Source organism: Lipotes vexillifer, unplaced genomic scaffold (genome assembly GCF_000442215.2).
Source record: "Lipotes vexillifer unplaced genomic scaffold, Lipotes_vexillifer_v1.1 scaffold749, whole genome shotgun sequence".
Taxonomy (NCBI): Eukaryota; Metazoa; Chordata; class Mammalia; order Artiodactyla; family Lipotidae; genus Lipotes; species Lipotes vexillifer.
Genome location: NW_006782834.1, coordinates 2,920,691 through 2,937,971, shown reverse-complemented (window position 1 = coordinate 2,937,971; position 17,281 = coordinate 2,920,691). Strand labels below are relative to the sequence as shown.

The window sequence follows — 17,281 nt, the reverse complement described above, 5'->3', positions numbered from 1 at the left end:
TGCAGGGAACACGGGTTCGTGCCCCGGTCTGGGAAGATCCCACATGCCGCGGAGCGGCTGGGCCCGTGAGCCATGGCCACTGAGCCTACGCGTCCAGAGCCTGTGCTCCACAACGGGAGAGGCCACAACAGTGAGTGGCCCGCATACCGCAAAAAAAAAAAAAAAAATTAGCTTCAGTGAATCTAGTGGTTAAGCAAAAGCCCCCTTTTAACAATACACTACAGGCCATGATCCTATGCCTTAGACTTTAATATTTTCCTGCTTCTCTACCCTTCTTTTTATTTTCTTACCCTATTTTTCTTCTCTTTTCCACTTACACAAGGCTTGCATTTTAAATGTTAAACATTAAAAACATGTCATTATGAGAATGTTTTCACACTTAAGAGTTGCCAGATAATATGAAATAGTTTCTTAAAACAAGCAAAATTTTCAGGTCTTTATCTCTAAAGTCCCTCCATCCCCACGCCCACCAAATAAAACTCTTAAAATGTACAAAAATTTAAATCATCAGAGGAAACTGTTGTCCTAAAAGATCAACTGGACAAGAAAAAACGAAGAGAAAATCAAATCTCCATAATGTAAATTCCCTGTCAGAAAGTGCAAAGAAAAAGTACGATTACCTTTGCTAAATCTATCACAACTTCAGGGAGCCTGGGATAGCGTCTTTCAAGAGGAACCGTTTCTTTGATTTCAGGCAACCTTACTCCAGCAAACACAGGATTCTTATAAAACAGCTCCTGATGTCTTGGAATGAGATTACCTGGCAGTGAGAATGGCACACATCTCTGTCATTACGCATCATGGGACAGGTGGTGTGGAGTAGAGATGAGTGTAACACAGCTTGTAGAGCAGGGACTCTCTCCGCATGCAAAAACAACCGAACACAGCGCTCTTACTGTGGTGGCGCCTGGCAGTCTTTAGGTGGCTTTGACATAAGTCAATGCAAAAGAAATTAACATTCTTATCTCAACATACTCATTCAGAAAAGTTCACACGCTACTATACATAGAACTGAAGACACAAGGGAGTATAGGAAAAGCACAGGTAAAGAACATTGTATAATTTCTTAGATAATAAGTACCAGCACTGCATTTCTAACTACAAAGCATAAAGTGCTGACCAAAGATGAAAATATTAATAGTCATATGGTCAGAATCTAATCTAGATAAATAAGTTCCACCCTTTAAGAATTTAATTTTTGCCCAGTGTATCTGTATCTAAGGGCTGATTTGATCACTTTTATCTTTTCTCTCAACTTTAATACCTAACCTAATATAAAATATATATGAAAATTCTGCTATAAGAAACCATTGTATTGTTTATTGAACTTCTAACCTGGAAACTAAAATCTAAGAGTTAAATAACCCTCAAGTAATTACCCATTATTTCTATTTTACAAACTCCATCACCCAACAGAAAGTTGATATTTCAACAAATGTAAGATGACTTTGATAGTCTAGCTTTGAAATTCTGTCCAAAGCACTAGCAACAAAAGTCAGAACTGCAGCAAGATTAAATTACTTTGGAAGGGGCTTCCCTGGTGGCACAGTGGTTGAGAGCCCGCCTGCCGATGCAGGGGACGCGGGTTCGTGCCCCAGTTCGGGAAGATCCCACATGCCGCGGAGCGGCTGGACCTGTGAGCCATGGCCGCTGAGACTGTGCGACCGGAGCCTGTGCTCCGCAACGGGAGAGGCCACAACAGTGAGAGACCCGCGTCGTACGGCAAAAAAAAATTACTTTGGAAGTCCCTGTGTCTCTCAGTTTGAAGATGAGAAAGAGGGTAATAGGCATATAACACAAATGCTTGCAGACCCAAAGATAATATCATTTGTATTCTCTCTACATGTGATTTATTGAATGCAAAAGTGCAGAGAGAATGTACAATGTTTGCTTTTTTCTTTAGCGGGGGAGTTGGCAGGAGGGCAGGTGAGAGCATGATCAGGACAATATGTCAGATAGACAAAAGCCAGACTGAGAATGACTGAATATATATAAAGAGAGAGATAGATGAGTTTTTCCTACTTGCTCCCTACACCCATTCAAAACACGCATCATCTTTAATGTACCAACAGCTTGTAAACTAAACATAAACAAACAAAAACATAGGGAAAAAAATCACTAAAATTTAAAATGCAGACGTATAATCTTACCCAAACACAACATAATATGATATAGCTGATCGATATCAGAATCTCCAGGAAAAAGGGGTTCCCCCATGAGCATTTCAGTTACCAGACAGCCAATGGCCCACACATCAACAGCCCTGAAAGAAAAACAATGTGGTATAAAACCTGGCATCCTACTATGCTTACTATGACTGAATCTGTTCTGCATATTACTATTTGGTATTCTTGGTACTGAAAAAAGTAGTAGTAAGCCTTAGATTACTCTACAAAATACATTTCCCTATAAACTTAAAGTATTAATTTCCAATTTTACATAAATCAAATTTCCAGAAACTTCAATCATGTGACATGAGGGAAAAGACTTCGGAAGACTCAAAACAGTTGTTAAGTCTACTTTATTCTGAAAATAAGCCTTTTGGGTTTCCATTCAGTGGCTATTCATTTTTTGTTCACACATAATTTTGACAAGGTTCCTCAGTCTATCCCACTGTACGCTGAAAACAGCATACCAGAAGGAGATGGATGTTGCGAACACAAACAACAAGGAGAACTGGAAGCTAATAGGGGGAAATAGAAAAACTGTCTTAAAAATCGGTCCCCAAAACTTAAAGAATATTCCGGCATCATTACCAAAGGGACAACTACCTTGAAATTGCTTAAGGCCATAGTGGAATTATAACATGGTACAAAAGTGACAGTATGGCGGTAAAATGAGAGCTCAGAGTAATTAAGAAAATATTAAATGACGTGTACTCTGAAAACAGAGAAATTGCAAAAAAAATACTTTAGAATGATTTCTATCAAAATCAGTAAAACTTTCAATCCCTTCTTCTTTGAAGAATTCATTTATGAAGACGATTTATGTTTTTAAAACTATTCACTCAGTTCCATTTCTACCCTCACCCTTGCCCACACTACTTTGCCTCATTGCAAGTGTCAGACTTACTCAGTCAATGTTACCTCTCTTTACAAGTGATAAATATACCTATTTCTAACTTACTATTAAAAACAGACCACTTACCTTGATTTCCCTACCTTTAAAATAATTATACTCACACCAACTTGTTTCACAAGAATGTTCAAAGGGGGAGCACCAAAAATGTTTACAAATAACTTTATAAAGTTCTCTAAATTGAAAACTTCCTTTCAGTGTTAGAGGGATCTTTCATCATATTAAAAACATGTTCCATTTTATCAAGAAAAGAGAGTTAAATCTGCCCTCCCTACCGCCCACCTTGCTGATGTCTTACTTGCCATACTTGACATCACCAACCAATAGCTCTGGAGCTCTGTACCATCGGGTTGCCACATAATCAGTATAAACCTCGCCAGGAGCTGCCAGTGTCCGCGCAAATCCAAAATCACATAACTTGACAACACCAGACTGGGAGACTAATATATTCTCTGGCTTTATATCTCTGTGTATGATCTAAGACAAAAAGCAGAGTATGAAATATATTGGCACATCAAGTTAAGCAAACTAATTATTTTTGAGCACCTGTCATATGCAGGGCACTGTTTTTCTCCCTATAATAAGTACAAATAAAAGCCTATAAAACTGTTCCTGGCTTTAAAAAACCTGGGACCTAGTTGGGAAAAAAAGAACATTTATGCTTAAAATTTTATTTAAATGATCAAAGATATTGGATGAAATATATATTATTAATTACCAAATCAATTGCTCTGATAAGGACTGCTCTCAAGACTAAGAGAGTAAAGCTGTCATTGAAGACTGGGCTGGTCTGGGAAAATTTTTGTGGAAAAGGGTGGGCTCTAAGACAGGTCTTTAACACTAGTATGACCTGGATAAATGTAGAAATGAAAGGGCAATCCAAGTGAGGGTAGCAAAAAGAGCAAAAGAGTGAAGATGGGAATAGATCAGGAGATGCTGGGGAAATGTTTTTCCTGGAGTAGAGGTTATGTACTAGGTTTTGCCTCAACTGCCACTCTGGGAAGTCTGAGCTTGTGTCAGGGCCATGGGAACCCATGGAAGTGACATGACCAACAAGGTGTTTAAAGAAGATGTTGGCCATGAACAAGGTAAAGCAGAGAGGGGGACTAGAAGTGGGGACGAGAGCAGTGGGACAACTAGGAGGTGATAAGGGCCTAAACTAGTCTGATGCTCAAAGGAATGGAAAGGAAGAGGTGCAGTGTAGAAATATTTTAAATCAAGAAGCAACAGAATTTAGGAAGTAATCTCAGATATTTTACTTAAACCTGGGAATCTAAAAGAACAGTGGGTCCATTACCAAAAATAGAAAAGTCTGGAAAAAGTTAGGTCTGATTAAGAATAATTAGTAGTTTAGTTTTAGCCATATAGGCTTTTAAGTGGATTTCTGAGTACGCAAGTGGAGGCACTCATCAAGCAATTATAAATGTAAAGAGGCTAAAACAAGGTCAGTTGGTTATGATTTCTAAAAGAGAGACTATGGAAGGAGAAAACAGGACACTGGCAGACAATGTTAAAAATTCTAGAGCTGGGCAAAACAAATGATGAGGCCTAGTTCTCTAATATAAGTAAACTGTATTTTAAAATTTTTAAAAATATATTTATTGTAAACTCAGAGGACCAGCATCCTAATTGACATTGCTGAGCATTTTGCATATGCTACCAATTTCTATTACATCCTAGACATCCATGGTAAAGGTCACAGGGCCAGCCCCGCATCTATCATTAGCATTTGTTACTTTTATAATCACACAAAAAATGTCATTTAAAATATTTTGTAAAACTGGCAGAATCACTGTGTTAGTTATTTTATACTTTGTGTCATTTTACCTAGAACTGGTTTTCTTTTTTTTTAATTAATTAATTAATTAAGTCAGTTAGTTTTGACTGCGTTGGGTCTTCGTTGCTGCACACGGGCTTTCTCCAGTTGTGGTGAGCGGGGGCTACTCTTCGTTGTGGTGCGCAGGCTTCTCATTGTGGTGGCTTCTTTTGCTGTGGAGCATGGGCTCTAGAGCGCAGGCTTCAGTAGTTGTGGCTCGTGGGCTCTAGAGCGCAGGCTCAGTAGTTGTGGCGCGTGGGCTTAGTTGCTTCGCGGCATGTGGGATCTTCCTGGACCAGGGCTCGAACCTGTGTCCCCTGCATTGGCAGGTGGATTCTTAACCACTGCATCACCAGGGAAGTCCCCTAGAATTGCTTTTATATGATTCTCAAAGGATATAAAATTGTTGTGATAGACAACAGAGTAATAGCAGGGATTTTCATATTTCACAACTAGGCAAGAGAATCTGAACTAACAAATAAATGGATTCTTACATGTATGTATCTGCCAAAACTCATTACTTAAAGTTTGTGCATTTCACTCAGTAAATGTTACCTCAAAATAAACAAAAAATCTGCAAACTCTAGTTAATGACATGCAGAGCTGAAGTATTTAGAGTTGAAGTCTGCAACTTACTTTAAGAAAATGCATAAATAAGACAAATTAATAAGTAGATAAATGGATGAACAGATAAATAAATATGTCATAAAACAAATATAGCAAAGTTTTAACAAGTATAGAATTCAGCGGTAGGTATATGGGTGTCCATTGTACACTCTTCTAAATTTTTAACTTTTTAAATAATTGTTTAAACTAAACACTTACACTGTGACTGTGACAAAATCCAATTCCATTGATAATCTGAAACAAATACTTTTGAGCTAGTTGGTAGTCTAGTCCATTTGGAAAGAGCTCCAAGTCATCAAGAACTGTATGGTCAACAAATTCAAAGACTAGGTACCATCGCTTTTTTTTCTTACACACTTCCAACAGATTCACGAGATTTTCATGCCTCAGTTGCTGTTATAAAAAGAAAAATACAAAATAGTTTTTACAAGATCAAATTACTAGTAATTAGTCACAGTCTAAAAGAGATCTTAGCATAAGAAAAACATAAATAAAATGCATAAACGGTATAAATTGTGAAAATATATTTTGGTTTGTTTTTTTTTTTTGCAGTATGCGGGCCTCTCACCGCTGTGGCCTCTCCCATTGTGGAGCACAGGCTCCAGATGCGCAGGCCCAGCAGCCACGGCTCACGGGCCCAGCTGCTCCACGGCACGTGGGATCCTCCCAGACCGGGACACGAACCCATGTACCCCTGCATCGGCAGGTGGACTCTCAACCACTGTGCCACCAGGGAAGCCCTGGTTTTTAAATTAGAGTCAAAAAGACCATACTGCTCTATTCTCCTCTCAGAGAACACAACAAAGCCAATGAGTAAAAGAAATGTAGCTCCATCTTTGATGAAACTAAGAAGGATTTATGACCCCTACCCACAGCAAACGAGGTGGCACTGTGAAGGTCAAACAGGAGTCTAGGAAGATACCAAGAGATCATCTGTGGCTACAAAGCTGGTAGAGCAGAGCTTTCTAAAGTTGGTGACATACCCTGAAAAGAAAAACAACAACAACAACAACAAAAACAAAAAACCTTCTTTGGTATAATGAGAACAGGGTTCATAGACTGTCAGTGAAACCATCCCTAGAACTAAATGGCACCAAGGAACAGGAGGAGAGGGCGCCTGAATAATCGCATAGGAACTCATTTGCTGGAAACAATCTGTCAGTGAAGCCAAGTGGAAGGCAAAACAATTCATTATGAACAAATCTGCAACTACAAGTTTCAGAGAAGGTAAGGATAACATAAGTCAATCCCACACTCAGGCTTGTGTTGTAAGGAAAATCGTTGTGAACCATAGTGGATTCCTGCTAGCCTGGAACAAGACCACAGGTTTTCCTGAAAATGAATCTCCTACAAATAGCTGGTCCAGGAGGGGCTCACTTTGTTACAAGATAAGAAACAATCAAAAAGGAACCGATCCAGTCTCTATTCAAAGATACTATAAGAAAGGAGAAGGAGGGCTTCCCTGGTGGCGCAGTGGTTGAGAGTCCGCCTGCCAATGCAGGGGACACGGGTTCGTGCCCCAGTCCGGGAAGATCCCACATGCCGCGGAGCGGCTGGGCCCATGAGCCATGGCCGCTGAGCCTGCACGTCCCGAGCCCGTGTTCCGCAACGGGAGAGGCCACAACAGTGAGAGGCCTGTGTACCGCAAAAAAAAAAAAAAAAAAAAAAAAAAAAAAAAAAAAGAAAAGAGAAGGAAACACAAATGGCAGATGAACACTCACCAGGAAATGTTGCCTCTTTTTTTTTTTTTGGCCACACCACGCAGCTTGCGGGATCTTAGTTACCCGAGCAGGGATCGAACCTGAGCCCTCGGCAGTGAAACCACAGAGTCCTAACCAACGGATCGCCAGGAAATTCGCCGTTGCCTCTTTTTTAAAGAGGAGGAAACTACTAGAATACAGTCCTCAAAATCCTCAAGGAAAGAAAGAATATTTATACCCAAAAAACTTGTCATTCAAGAAAAAGACAGCAGAGAAAATTTTCTGAACATGAGCAGTAAATCCATTAGTGCAGGACTAAGTGTTATACAAATGTGGGTATCACAGTTACAAAATAGAAAGTGAATATTTAAAACCTAACAATGTACAAATGATACTAGCAACAAACTTAGGAGAAAGAAGAGAAGATGCAAACAAAATAAGAGAGTATGAAAAAAAAAGAGAGTATGTATGTGGATTTCCTTGTCAATGGGACAGAATTATACTTTTAACCTGAAATTCTTAATTATAAGGTCTAATTATATTTACAGGTTTAATGGTAAGCACTAAGATAAAGAAGATAGCTTCTAAAATCAGATGGTGGATGATTGGGAGAGAGGAGGAAACAGAAATATAATAATTACTTTACAAAGGATTAACTATATTATATAACTCTATAGTTATAAAGGTAACAAAAAGTACAAAATAAAACCTTTCCAACAAAGTATAATTTATAATTGCTATTTAATATTTTATGTAAAAGTTAATCTTCTGAAGACTCAGGGAAATCATTGTAGATTAAAATAAGAAATAAAGATTTTCATTTATAAGAAAAAAAAAAAACCTTTCCAAATTACCAAAGGAAACACATCCAATGTTTAAAAAGTAATTAGGGACTTCTTCCCTGGTGGCACAGTGGTTAAGAATCCACCTGCCAATGCAGGGGACACAGGTTCGAGCCCTGGTCCGGGAAAATCCTACATGCCACAGAGCAACTAAGCCTGTGTGCCACAACTACTGAGCCTGTGCTCTAGAGCCCACGAGGCACAACTACTGACCCCTTGTGCCACAATTACTGAAGCCCGCGTGCCTAGAGCCTGTGCACCACAACAAGAGAAGCCACCGCATGGCGCAGTGCTTGAGAGTCCGCCTGCCGATGCAGGAGACGCGGGTTCGTGCCCCGTTTCGGGAAGATCCCACATGCCGCGGAGCGGCTGGGCCCGTGAGCCATGGCCGCTGAGCCTGCGCGTCCGGAGCCTGTGCTCCGCAAATGGGAGAGGCCACAACAGTGAGAGGCCCGCATAACGCAAGAAAAAAAAAAAAAAAGAGAAGCCACCGCAATGAGAAGTCTGCGCACGGCAATGAAGAGTAGCCCCCGCTCACCACAACTAGAAAAAGCCTGCGCTCAGCAACAAAGACCCAACACAGCCAAAAATAAATTTTTTTAAAAAGTAGACTATATAGAAAAATATTTTTAAAATAGTAATAAAATACATAATATTATAAATAATAATAACCCCTACATAGTGCTTACTATGTTCCATTACCTTAAGCACAAAAACCCTATAAAATAGTTGCAATTATTATCCTGTTTTACAGATGAGGAAACTAAAGCACATAGAGGTTAAGTAACTTGGTCAAGGTCACACAGCAATAACTGGTAGAGGAGGATTAGAACCCAGGAATTGCAGCCTCTGTCTTTTCCTGAAAAGATTTCAGTTTTGTTTAGTTCCTCCTTCATGTGCAGAACATCTGCCTTATAAACACACCCAGACCTGCAGCTGACTTGCATACAAAATATTTAGATTTCTTACTCTTAACCACTAAGCCATTCTGACTCTAGAGGGGAAAAAATGGAAAACTGAGACCAAACTTATGTTACATCATAACTATAAATGGGCTAAACTTAGCTATTAAAACAAAAGATTCCAGGTTGGATCACAAAGCACTTTCCAAATATATTAAGTGAATTAACACATATCCATACAATGAAATAAAATGCAGCAGTTAGAAAGAACAAGGCAGTTTTATGTCCACGGGTATGCAATAATCACTAAGCTACATTAAGTGGAAAAAAGGCAAGATGCAGGTCAGTGTGTAGAATTTGCTGCCATTTGATATATGTACACACACCAGAATTCCTTTGATGGATACAGCTCCTTACGGAAGGTATAACTAAATAGCTGGTACACAAAGGTGGCAGGGAAATGCATTTTAATTTTATAGCATATTCATATGTTACCTTTTCAAAAATTAAAATGAGCAGATAAATAAAATTTGTATCAGTGCGTTAAAAGATAAACACGCTAAAATTGACAAGAGTTTATTTGAGCAAACATTGATTTGAACCGGGCAGCACGATACTGAAAGAAGTTAGGAACATTCTACTGGTAGAAGCTAAGGGAAAGGGTTTCCCTAGTGGTACAGTGGTTAAGAATCCGCCTGCCAATGCAGGAGACACGAGTTTGAGCCCTGGTCCAGGAAGATCCCACATGCCACAGAGCAACTAAGCCCCTGTGACATCACTACTGAGCCTGCACTCTAGAGCCTGTAAGCCACAACTACTGAGCCCTCGCGCCGCAACAACTGAAGCCCGTGTACCTAGAGCCTGTGCTCCGCAACAAGAGAAGCAACCGCAATGAGAAGGCTGCCTGCCACAACGAAGAGTAGCCCCCGCTCGCCACAACTAGAGAAAGCCCGTGCGCAGCAACGAAGACCCAACGCAGCCAAAAATAAATAAATAAATAAATTTATTTTAAAAAGGAAAAAAAAAGAAGCTAAGGGAAAGGCTTTTATAGAGCAGACATGGAAGCAAAGCAAGTAAATTATTTGATTGGTTGGTTCCAGCTTAAGTGGTTGCTTTACTTGGGAAAGCCTAGTTGACTGTGACTGGTTGTGCTTAACTTACAATGTCTTAACCTTGAGCATTTACAGGAATTGAGTCTGACTTAGGTTTCCTTTGATTTGTTTACATAGGGTGCCAAGAGCCACCTTAGTCTAATGGCCTAATGTTTCACTTGGTTTTTTATTATAAGTAAACACACACACACACACACACACACACACACAAACTTCTAGTAAACTTAAATTTTAATAGGTATGTAGAGAATTCCCTGGCAGTCCAATGGTTAGGACTCCACACTTTCACTGCTGAGTGCGGGCCCAGGTTCAATCCCTGGTCGAGGAACTAAGATTCTGCAAGCCTCGCAGCCAAGAAATTAAAACATAATAAAATAATAAAAGGTATGTAGACTTCCGGTTTCCTGTTCCACATGTAAGGAGCTTGGAAGTCTCCACTCCATCCTAACAAGTAAAAAACTGAGTAGACTAAAAAATCAACAACTCTTTTTGGATTCATAAGAGATGAGAGGACATCTCATCTCTTATGAGAACATCTCAAACCACCGGCTCCAAGACTGGAGAGACAAACCAGCAAACGCAGGGAGTCTCTGCTTCCTGGAACAGAGACTCACGAGGGCAAAGCTCTGTGGGAACCAATGCCAAGGCAGGAAAACCTGAACTTCAATGGATAAGTTACCAGAAGCTCAATGTGGCCAAGCCCGAGAGTTAAAAACTTCAGGGAAACCCTGTCACAAGGGCATCCACATAACACTGTAAGATGTTATTTCTAGGAGCTCAGCCAAGTTCCGATAGTAAATTTCAGAGAAGAATCTCCTTCAGCTTTCACAGGGAGAGGAAAAAAGGAACCATTTGGAAAAATGCCACAGCACTCTGTCCTTAACAAGGCCTGCCCTTGAGGGGAACTAGTTAAGCAGAGCCTAACCAGCTGAGGAAGGGAGATAGCCAACTCCAGCCTACTGTAGCCATCCTATCCCACCTAAGGAGGGGACAAAAAACCTGAAAAACACTTGTAAAGTTCACAGGCTACTGGCATAGGCTCACTGAAAGACTGAGACCTAATCATGGCACTACAGAACACTTCCCTTCCTCCAACCTCACCACCACATTACTAAAAGCCTATTTACAGCGCTTCCTTTTACCTGGTACATCATGCCCAGCTCTGAAGAAAAAAATTACAAGGCATACCAAAAGACAAAAACCACTATTTGAAGACACAGAAAAATCATCAGAAGCAGACCTGGCAGGGATGTAGGAATTATCAGACCAAGAATTTAAAACAATTATCATTAATATGCTTAGGGCTCTAATGGGTAAAGTAGACAGCATGCAAGAACAGATGGGCAATGTAAGCAGAGAGATGGAAATCCTAATAAAGAATCAAAAGAAATGCTGGAGATTAAAAAAAACAAAAAACAGGGACTTCCCTGGTGGTCCAGTGGTTAAGATTCTGCGCTCCCAATGCAGGCGGCCCAGGTTTGATCTCTGGTCAGGGAACTGGATCCTGCATACCGCAACTAAGGAGCCCGCATGTGGCAACTAAGAGCTCTCGTGCCTCACCTAAGACCCGGTGCAGCCAAATAAATAAATAAAAATTAAAAAATAAAAAAATTTTAAAAAACAAAAGCACTGTAACAAAATAAGAATGCCTTTGGTTGGCTTATTGGTAGACTGGACACAGCTGATGAAAGAATCTCTGAGCTAGAGGATATCTGAGTAGAACGCTCAAAAACCAAAAAGCGAAGAGAACAAGGATGGGAAATCTTCTTAAGCATATAGAAATAGACCTAAGATGATAGCAAGGAATTACTGGGTCAAAATCAATAACAGGAGAACTCAGAGAATTAATCTCAGGACTCAAAGCTGATTTTGCTATGAAGTAACAGATATTGAACTGAGGTTAGATTTTTGTGTCCTCTTGGGACTAAGACGGAAGGAAGAGTCAAGTCTTAATGCCTTGCAAAGACGGGGTCTTTCAGAAAACACCTCCAGTTTAAGCTGGGACCCTAAGGACTAAACCTTCCCCAGTGAAAATGAATGGAAATGAACCAGTCCAGGCTTCACATCACCTGTACCTTGAATTTGGATTAACATACTAGGCTGGGAGCATCCCCACGTACCTGGCAGAAGCAAATGAATATCCTCTCTGGAAGAAGATAATTTTTATCTATCTTAGCCTCAAAACATTTCTACAAATAAATTTCCAAAAACAATATCCAATATAAATAATAATGAAGAACACAGAAAACAAGACACTCTAAAGCAAGTACTTTGAACTTACTGAGGAGGCCCTGGGCTGGTAGTGTGCCTGTGCCAGGACAGGGAAAATTTAATGTAGATCAGTGATAACTAGTAAAGGTAGTTAATCCCTAAGAGGGGTAAGAGGAATCCAAGGGATATGTAAAAATATGGCAGGGGCTTCCCTGGTGGCACAGTGGTTAAGAATCCGCCTACCAATGCAGTGGACACGGGTTCAAGCCCTGGTCTGGGAAGATCCCACATGCCGTGGAGCAACTAAGACCGTGCACCACAACTACTGAGCCTGCGCTCTAGAGCCCATGAGCCACAACTACTGAACCCACATGCCACAAGTAATGAGCCTGTGCTCTAGAGCCTGCAAGCCCCAACTACTGAAGCCCGTGCGCCTAGAGCCCATGCTCTGCAACAAGAGAAGCCACCGCAATGAGAGGCCTGCGCACTGCAACAAAGAGTAGCCCCCACTCACCGCAACTAGAGAAAAGCCCATGTGCAGCAACAAAGACTCAACGCAGCCAAAAATAAATAAATAAATAATTTTTTTTAAAAAAAGAAAGAAACTCAGGAATAATTGATAAATAGTGGAAAAAATAAATATTAGGTATTTATTCTAAGGAATAAAATCTTACACAGCATATACTCAGATCACAGGGCAATTGGGTCAAAAGTAAATAACCAAGGAGAAAAACCTAGAAATTTTCCACATGTTTGGCAATTAAGGAAAATGAGAAAATATTTTGAACTGCTAATCAACATTTCTAGGATACATACCAAGCTGTTCTTAGAAGGAAAGTTATAACCTTAAATGCATATATGAGGGGGAAAAAAACTAGAAATTAAAGAAGTAAGCATATAACTCAGAAGTTTAGGAAAAAGGACTGTAAAATAAACCCAAAATAAGTAGAAGGTATGAAATACTAAAGAACAAAAATTAATGAAATAGAAAAGAAATACACAACAGGGAAGATCAACAAAGCCAAACATTGGTTCTTTCTAAAGATAAATAAAATTGAGAAAATTCAGGCTAGACTGATGGGGGTTGGTGGTGGGAAGCAGTTAACATAGCAGGTCTGAGACTTTTATCCCTAGAAAGTTGGCTTACAAAGTGAGCCCTTGTTCGCTACCTGGGTACTTGGATTTCAGAAGTGTTCCTTCATTTCCAGAACTGATAAAGCGGCTCACTGTGCAAACAATATGGTTTATGCTGAATACCTGCATTTCTTCTGAGAGTCTGGGATTTTGTTATGAGCCAGGCAGGGGGTACCTCTGTGACAAGGCCCCAGGAAATTTCTGGGCACTGAGTCTCTAATGAATTTCCTTGGTAGACAATATTTCACATGTATTGTCATAACTGATTGCTGGAGGAAGTAAGTGCATCCTGTGTTAATCCACTGGAAGAAAAGTGACAGGTTTCCTCTGGAATTCACCCCATGTGCCTTTTCCCTTTGCTGATTTTCCTTTATATCTTTTCTCTGTAATAAACCATAGCCAAGAGTACAACTGTTTGCTGCGTGCTGTGAGTCATCCTAGTGAATCATCAAACCTTGAGGTGGTCTTAGAGACCCCCAACACAGTTGTTGGTAAATAGATAGATAGGCAGATAAGAGAGAAGCAACAAATAATTTTAAAATCATGTTTATATTCATGAGATAAATGAATATGTATATGTAATCTTGTTGTTTACTGCCAAAAAGGAAGAAATTTATACTTTAAACCAAGTTATGGAAATAAAACAAATATAAAAACAGCATTTTTTAAAAAAAATTACTGTCACTCAAGAAACAACTCTTTTTTTTCAATTCAATATATGTGATAACTTACCTTTAGTAACTTGATTTCTCGCATAGCAATTTTTTTAACCATTTTGTCATCATCACTTTCTAAGAACTTCTTGATGGCCACAATTCTTCCACTATCTTTATTCCTACACTTCATCACCATTCCATAGCTCCCTTCTCCAACCAATCCTAGGTTCTCATATTTTTCCATTTTAATTAAAAACCAGTAGGAATTCTTCTTGCTGTGGAAACCAAAACATAGAGTTAATTATGTTGAGTATATTAATTTCCTTCACGCTCCCAAATTAATTCTTCCACACCTGTTTTCCATATTAGAGCAGACACTGCATCGATGGCTGTCCTGTGTAATGTTTCTGCATCTAAGTTATGTTTTCAAAATATTCACATACATTTCATAATAGACAAAAGGCAAATGGAATTGAAGCCATTAACTTCAAATTTAAATTACTAAATGTCATGTTAATGAAATTTCAATATATTTTTAATTAAGATAAAGCAATACTTGAACTATTATACAAAACAATAACAGTTTACTTTAGAAAAACACAATTCCTTTTCACTTTAAGGTAAAAAACACACAAGTGAATTTGGTTACAGTGAAGATAAAATTTATTTTTTTACATCAGGTTTAAAAGATCAAAGTTGAGGATCTCTATGCGCTTTCTAGTCTATTGGGAAAAATATTACCAAGTTAACACTAACAACTTCTGATCAACTATTTTTGTTTACTTTTATTACCATAGTAATTAAATTCCTATATTGAACATATAAAATAACAGCAATGACATCACAGTATGTAAGCAGATTTTTAATAATTAAATGTTAGTGTACCAAATACAGTATTTCAAAAATCTTTTTAATGATTATTCACTATAAGTATGATTATTTGAATTTTGTGTTTAGAATTCTTTTACATCCCATTATATGACATTTTCTGGATGAAGGCAATCCTAACAAAATCTTTCTTACTTTACTAATAATTGGTGAAGGACCAGCAATCATTCCACTACATATTTTGGTATAGCAAGAAACTTTTAAGCCCAGATACGGTTAGATTTTACTTCATACGTTTTGATCGCCATGAAATATAAAAGCTAATAAACTACAACTTCAAAGTTAAATTTATTTTTACAATCTGATTTTGAAATTAAATTCCAGAAGCAAAGAATAAAAAATATTTCTGTTAATCCCAACATGGTTCTAAAAGTTTTTTGGGGAAAAAAATGTCTATTGGTAACTATACATTCAAATGATGATTCATAGTTGAATTTTTTTTTAACCTGACAATATAAAAACACTCATTCATAAAACTTGGAAAGAAAAAAAATTCTTACTTATAACATTAGTAGTGTACCTACAGCAATCTAAAATTAATTTACCCAGATTGTGAATTGTGATGTTTTCCTTGCTTCCCTATTGGTACACTGATGACAAAGACAAAACAAATATCCTCTTTGTTCTAGCAAACTGTGATAATCTGATGTATACATTTTCAACAGTTTACATTTGACAATTTAGGGGATATATATATAATTATTATATATATATATATATATATATATATATATATATATAGTATATATATATGGAAAGTCAGAAGACTGATCTTCGGGAGGGAGAAAATAAATACATCCCAGTCAACACCAACCCAATTATTTCATTATTTTACTACCAGCTTTGATAGTAGGTAGGTTCTACTATAAACTGTTTACAGAACAGTGTCTCTGACACTAACTTTCTATACATTTGACATTTTAACTTCCATTTAACCTCTATTAACTATTTTTAAATAAAATGTCAGTGTTTGAAGAAAAATTCTCAGTGTAATTCTCTCTTTCCTTTAATTTTTTTTTCCTTCCACTAAAACAGCATATTTTATTAAGGACTAGACTTTAGGCTTATCATACCAAGGACAAAAATAGCTGGAATCTATAACCTGGATCATTTTAAAGCATATGCAATTAGTGTCCTCAATATTTGGAAATGCAAAGTGAACACAGTTAAAATTACCTTAAGCATGTCTAAGAGGTTCTGAAGCATGTCACAAGCTAACATTCTACACGTTGACTACAATTGTATTCTCCCACCAACTGCACATTTGGTCACAGCACACTGAACACACCTGTTTTTTCAAGTGGCACTTCCCACAAATACTTTAGAAGTATCAAGGCTTAAAAAGCCTCTTGTTTCCTGAAACAGTTACTCATAAACCATAACTTCTCATGCCTTCTACTTGGGAATGTTAAGGGTTATACAGACTAAAAGGAAACCTGGCCAACTGGCAATGTGGTAGTTCTGGACATGTGCCATGGAAGCATATGGTTCTCATACTAATAATTTAGATAATAAAAAAATGCTATTTTTTATTTTGTTAAAGACAGGTTGAAATCTTTTATAGATAAAAGAACGAGATAATAGAAGCTTTCAAAAGTATTATACTTACTGTTCCTTTTAAATCCTTTGGCGTGGAAATACCCAAAGGTTTTCAACTTGGAAATAAAATTGAGGTAAAATGCATCTCGTTCTCAGGTCTAAAAGATGCTGACTAGCAAACTAGCAATTCTACTGCTGTCACGATTTCTTCCGCAGACACAGTCAGGGGTCCCAGGTGAAGCAGGCAGGGAGGCAGGCTGGCCTCAACCCACCGCAAGTTCACACTCAGGAGGACCGCGGCCCGCATGCTGTCGTCGTCAAGGCAACGACCTCACTCTGTCCCCAACCATAGGCACAAAGTCTCCAGAGAGAAAAGGCCGGGGTCTAAATGCGTCCACGGCAGGCACCAATACCTGTTAAGGCCAAGGCCTGTAGGGAAGTTAGCTGGGGTGCTAGGGCACCGCCTCCCAGCTCGTAAAGCGCCCGGTCCCTGGAGTCCGTGAACCTGCTCGCCTCTAGCTAGCCCTGGGCCAAGGCGTTGGCCACCAAGCTGCAAGGGGCGGATCCTCACCCGTCCGGGCCCGCCCCCGAGTGCGCCGAGCCTCCCGTGTTCTGATTGGCTGGGTTCTGTGATCGAGATCTCTGATTGGCTTAGCGCCAACCACCCATCCAGTTCGCCTGGGGCTTGGTTCAGGTTCTGATCACTGATGCGCAGACGCCAGCATCAGCACACACCTACCTTCTCAAGTAAGGAAGCACCTTTCTGCCTTCACCTG

At 39.1% G+C, this 17,281-nt stretch overlaps 1 protein-coding gene across 2 annotated transcripts in view; it reads right to left on the bottom strand.

The window, feature by feature from the left end:
* Window positions 1-17,064, bottom strand: part of CDKL2 (cyclin dependent kinase like 2) — a 33,710-nt gene extending 16,646 nt beyond the window's left edge. The window contains exons 1-6 of one of the 2 annotated variants that reach the window (XM_007455436.1): window positions 16,576-17,064; window positions 14,155-14,353; window positions 5,720-5,914; window positions 3,377-3,555; window positions 2,151-2,263; window positions 621-760 (exon numbers count right to left, since the gene is read on the bottom strand). In XM_007455436.1, coding sequence (XP_007455498.1) covers window positions 621-760; window positions 2,151-2,263; window positions 3,377-3,555; window positions 5,720-5,914; window positions 14,155-14,322 — 795 coding nt within the window. In that variant the 5' untranslated portion in view covers window positions 14,323-14,353; window positions 16,576-17,064. The remainder of the gene's footprint in view (window positions 1-620; window positions 761-2,150; window positions 2,264-3,376; window positions 3,556-5,719; window positions 5,915-14,154; window positions 14,354-16,575) is intronic. The other variant, XM_007455435.1, reaches the window with a different exon arrangement.
* Window positions 17,065-17,281: the final 217 nt, after the last annotated feature.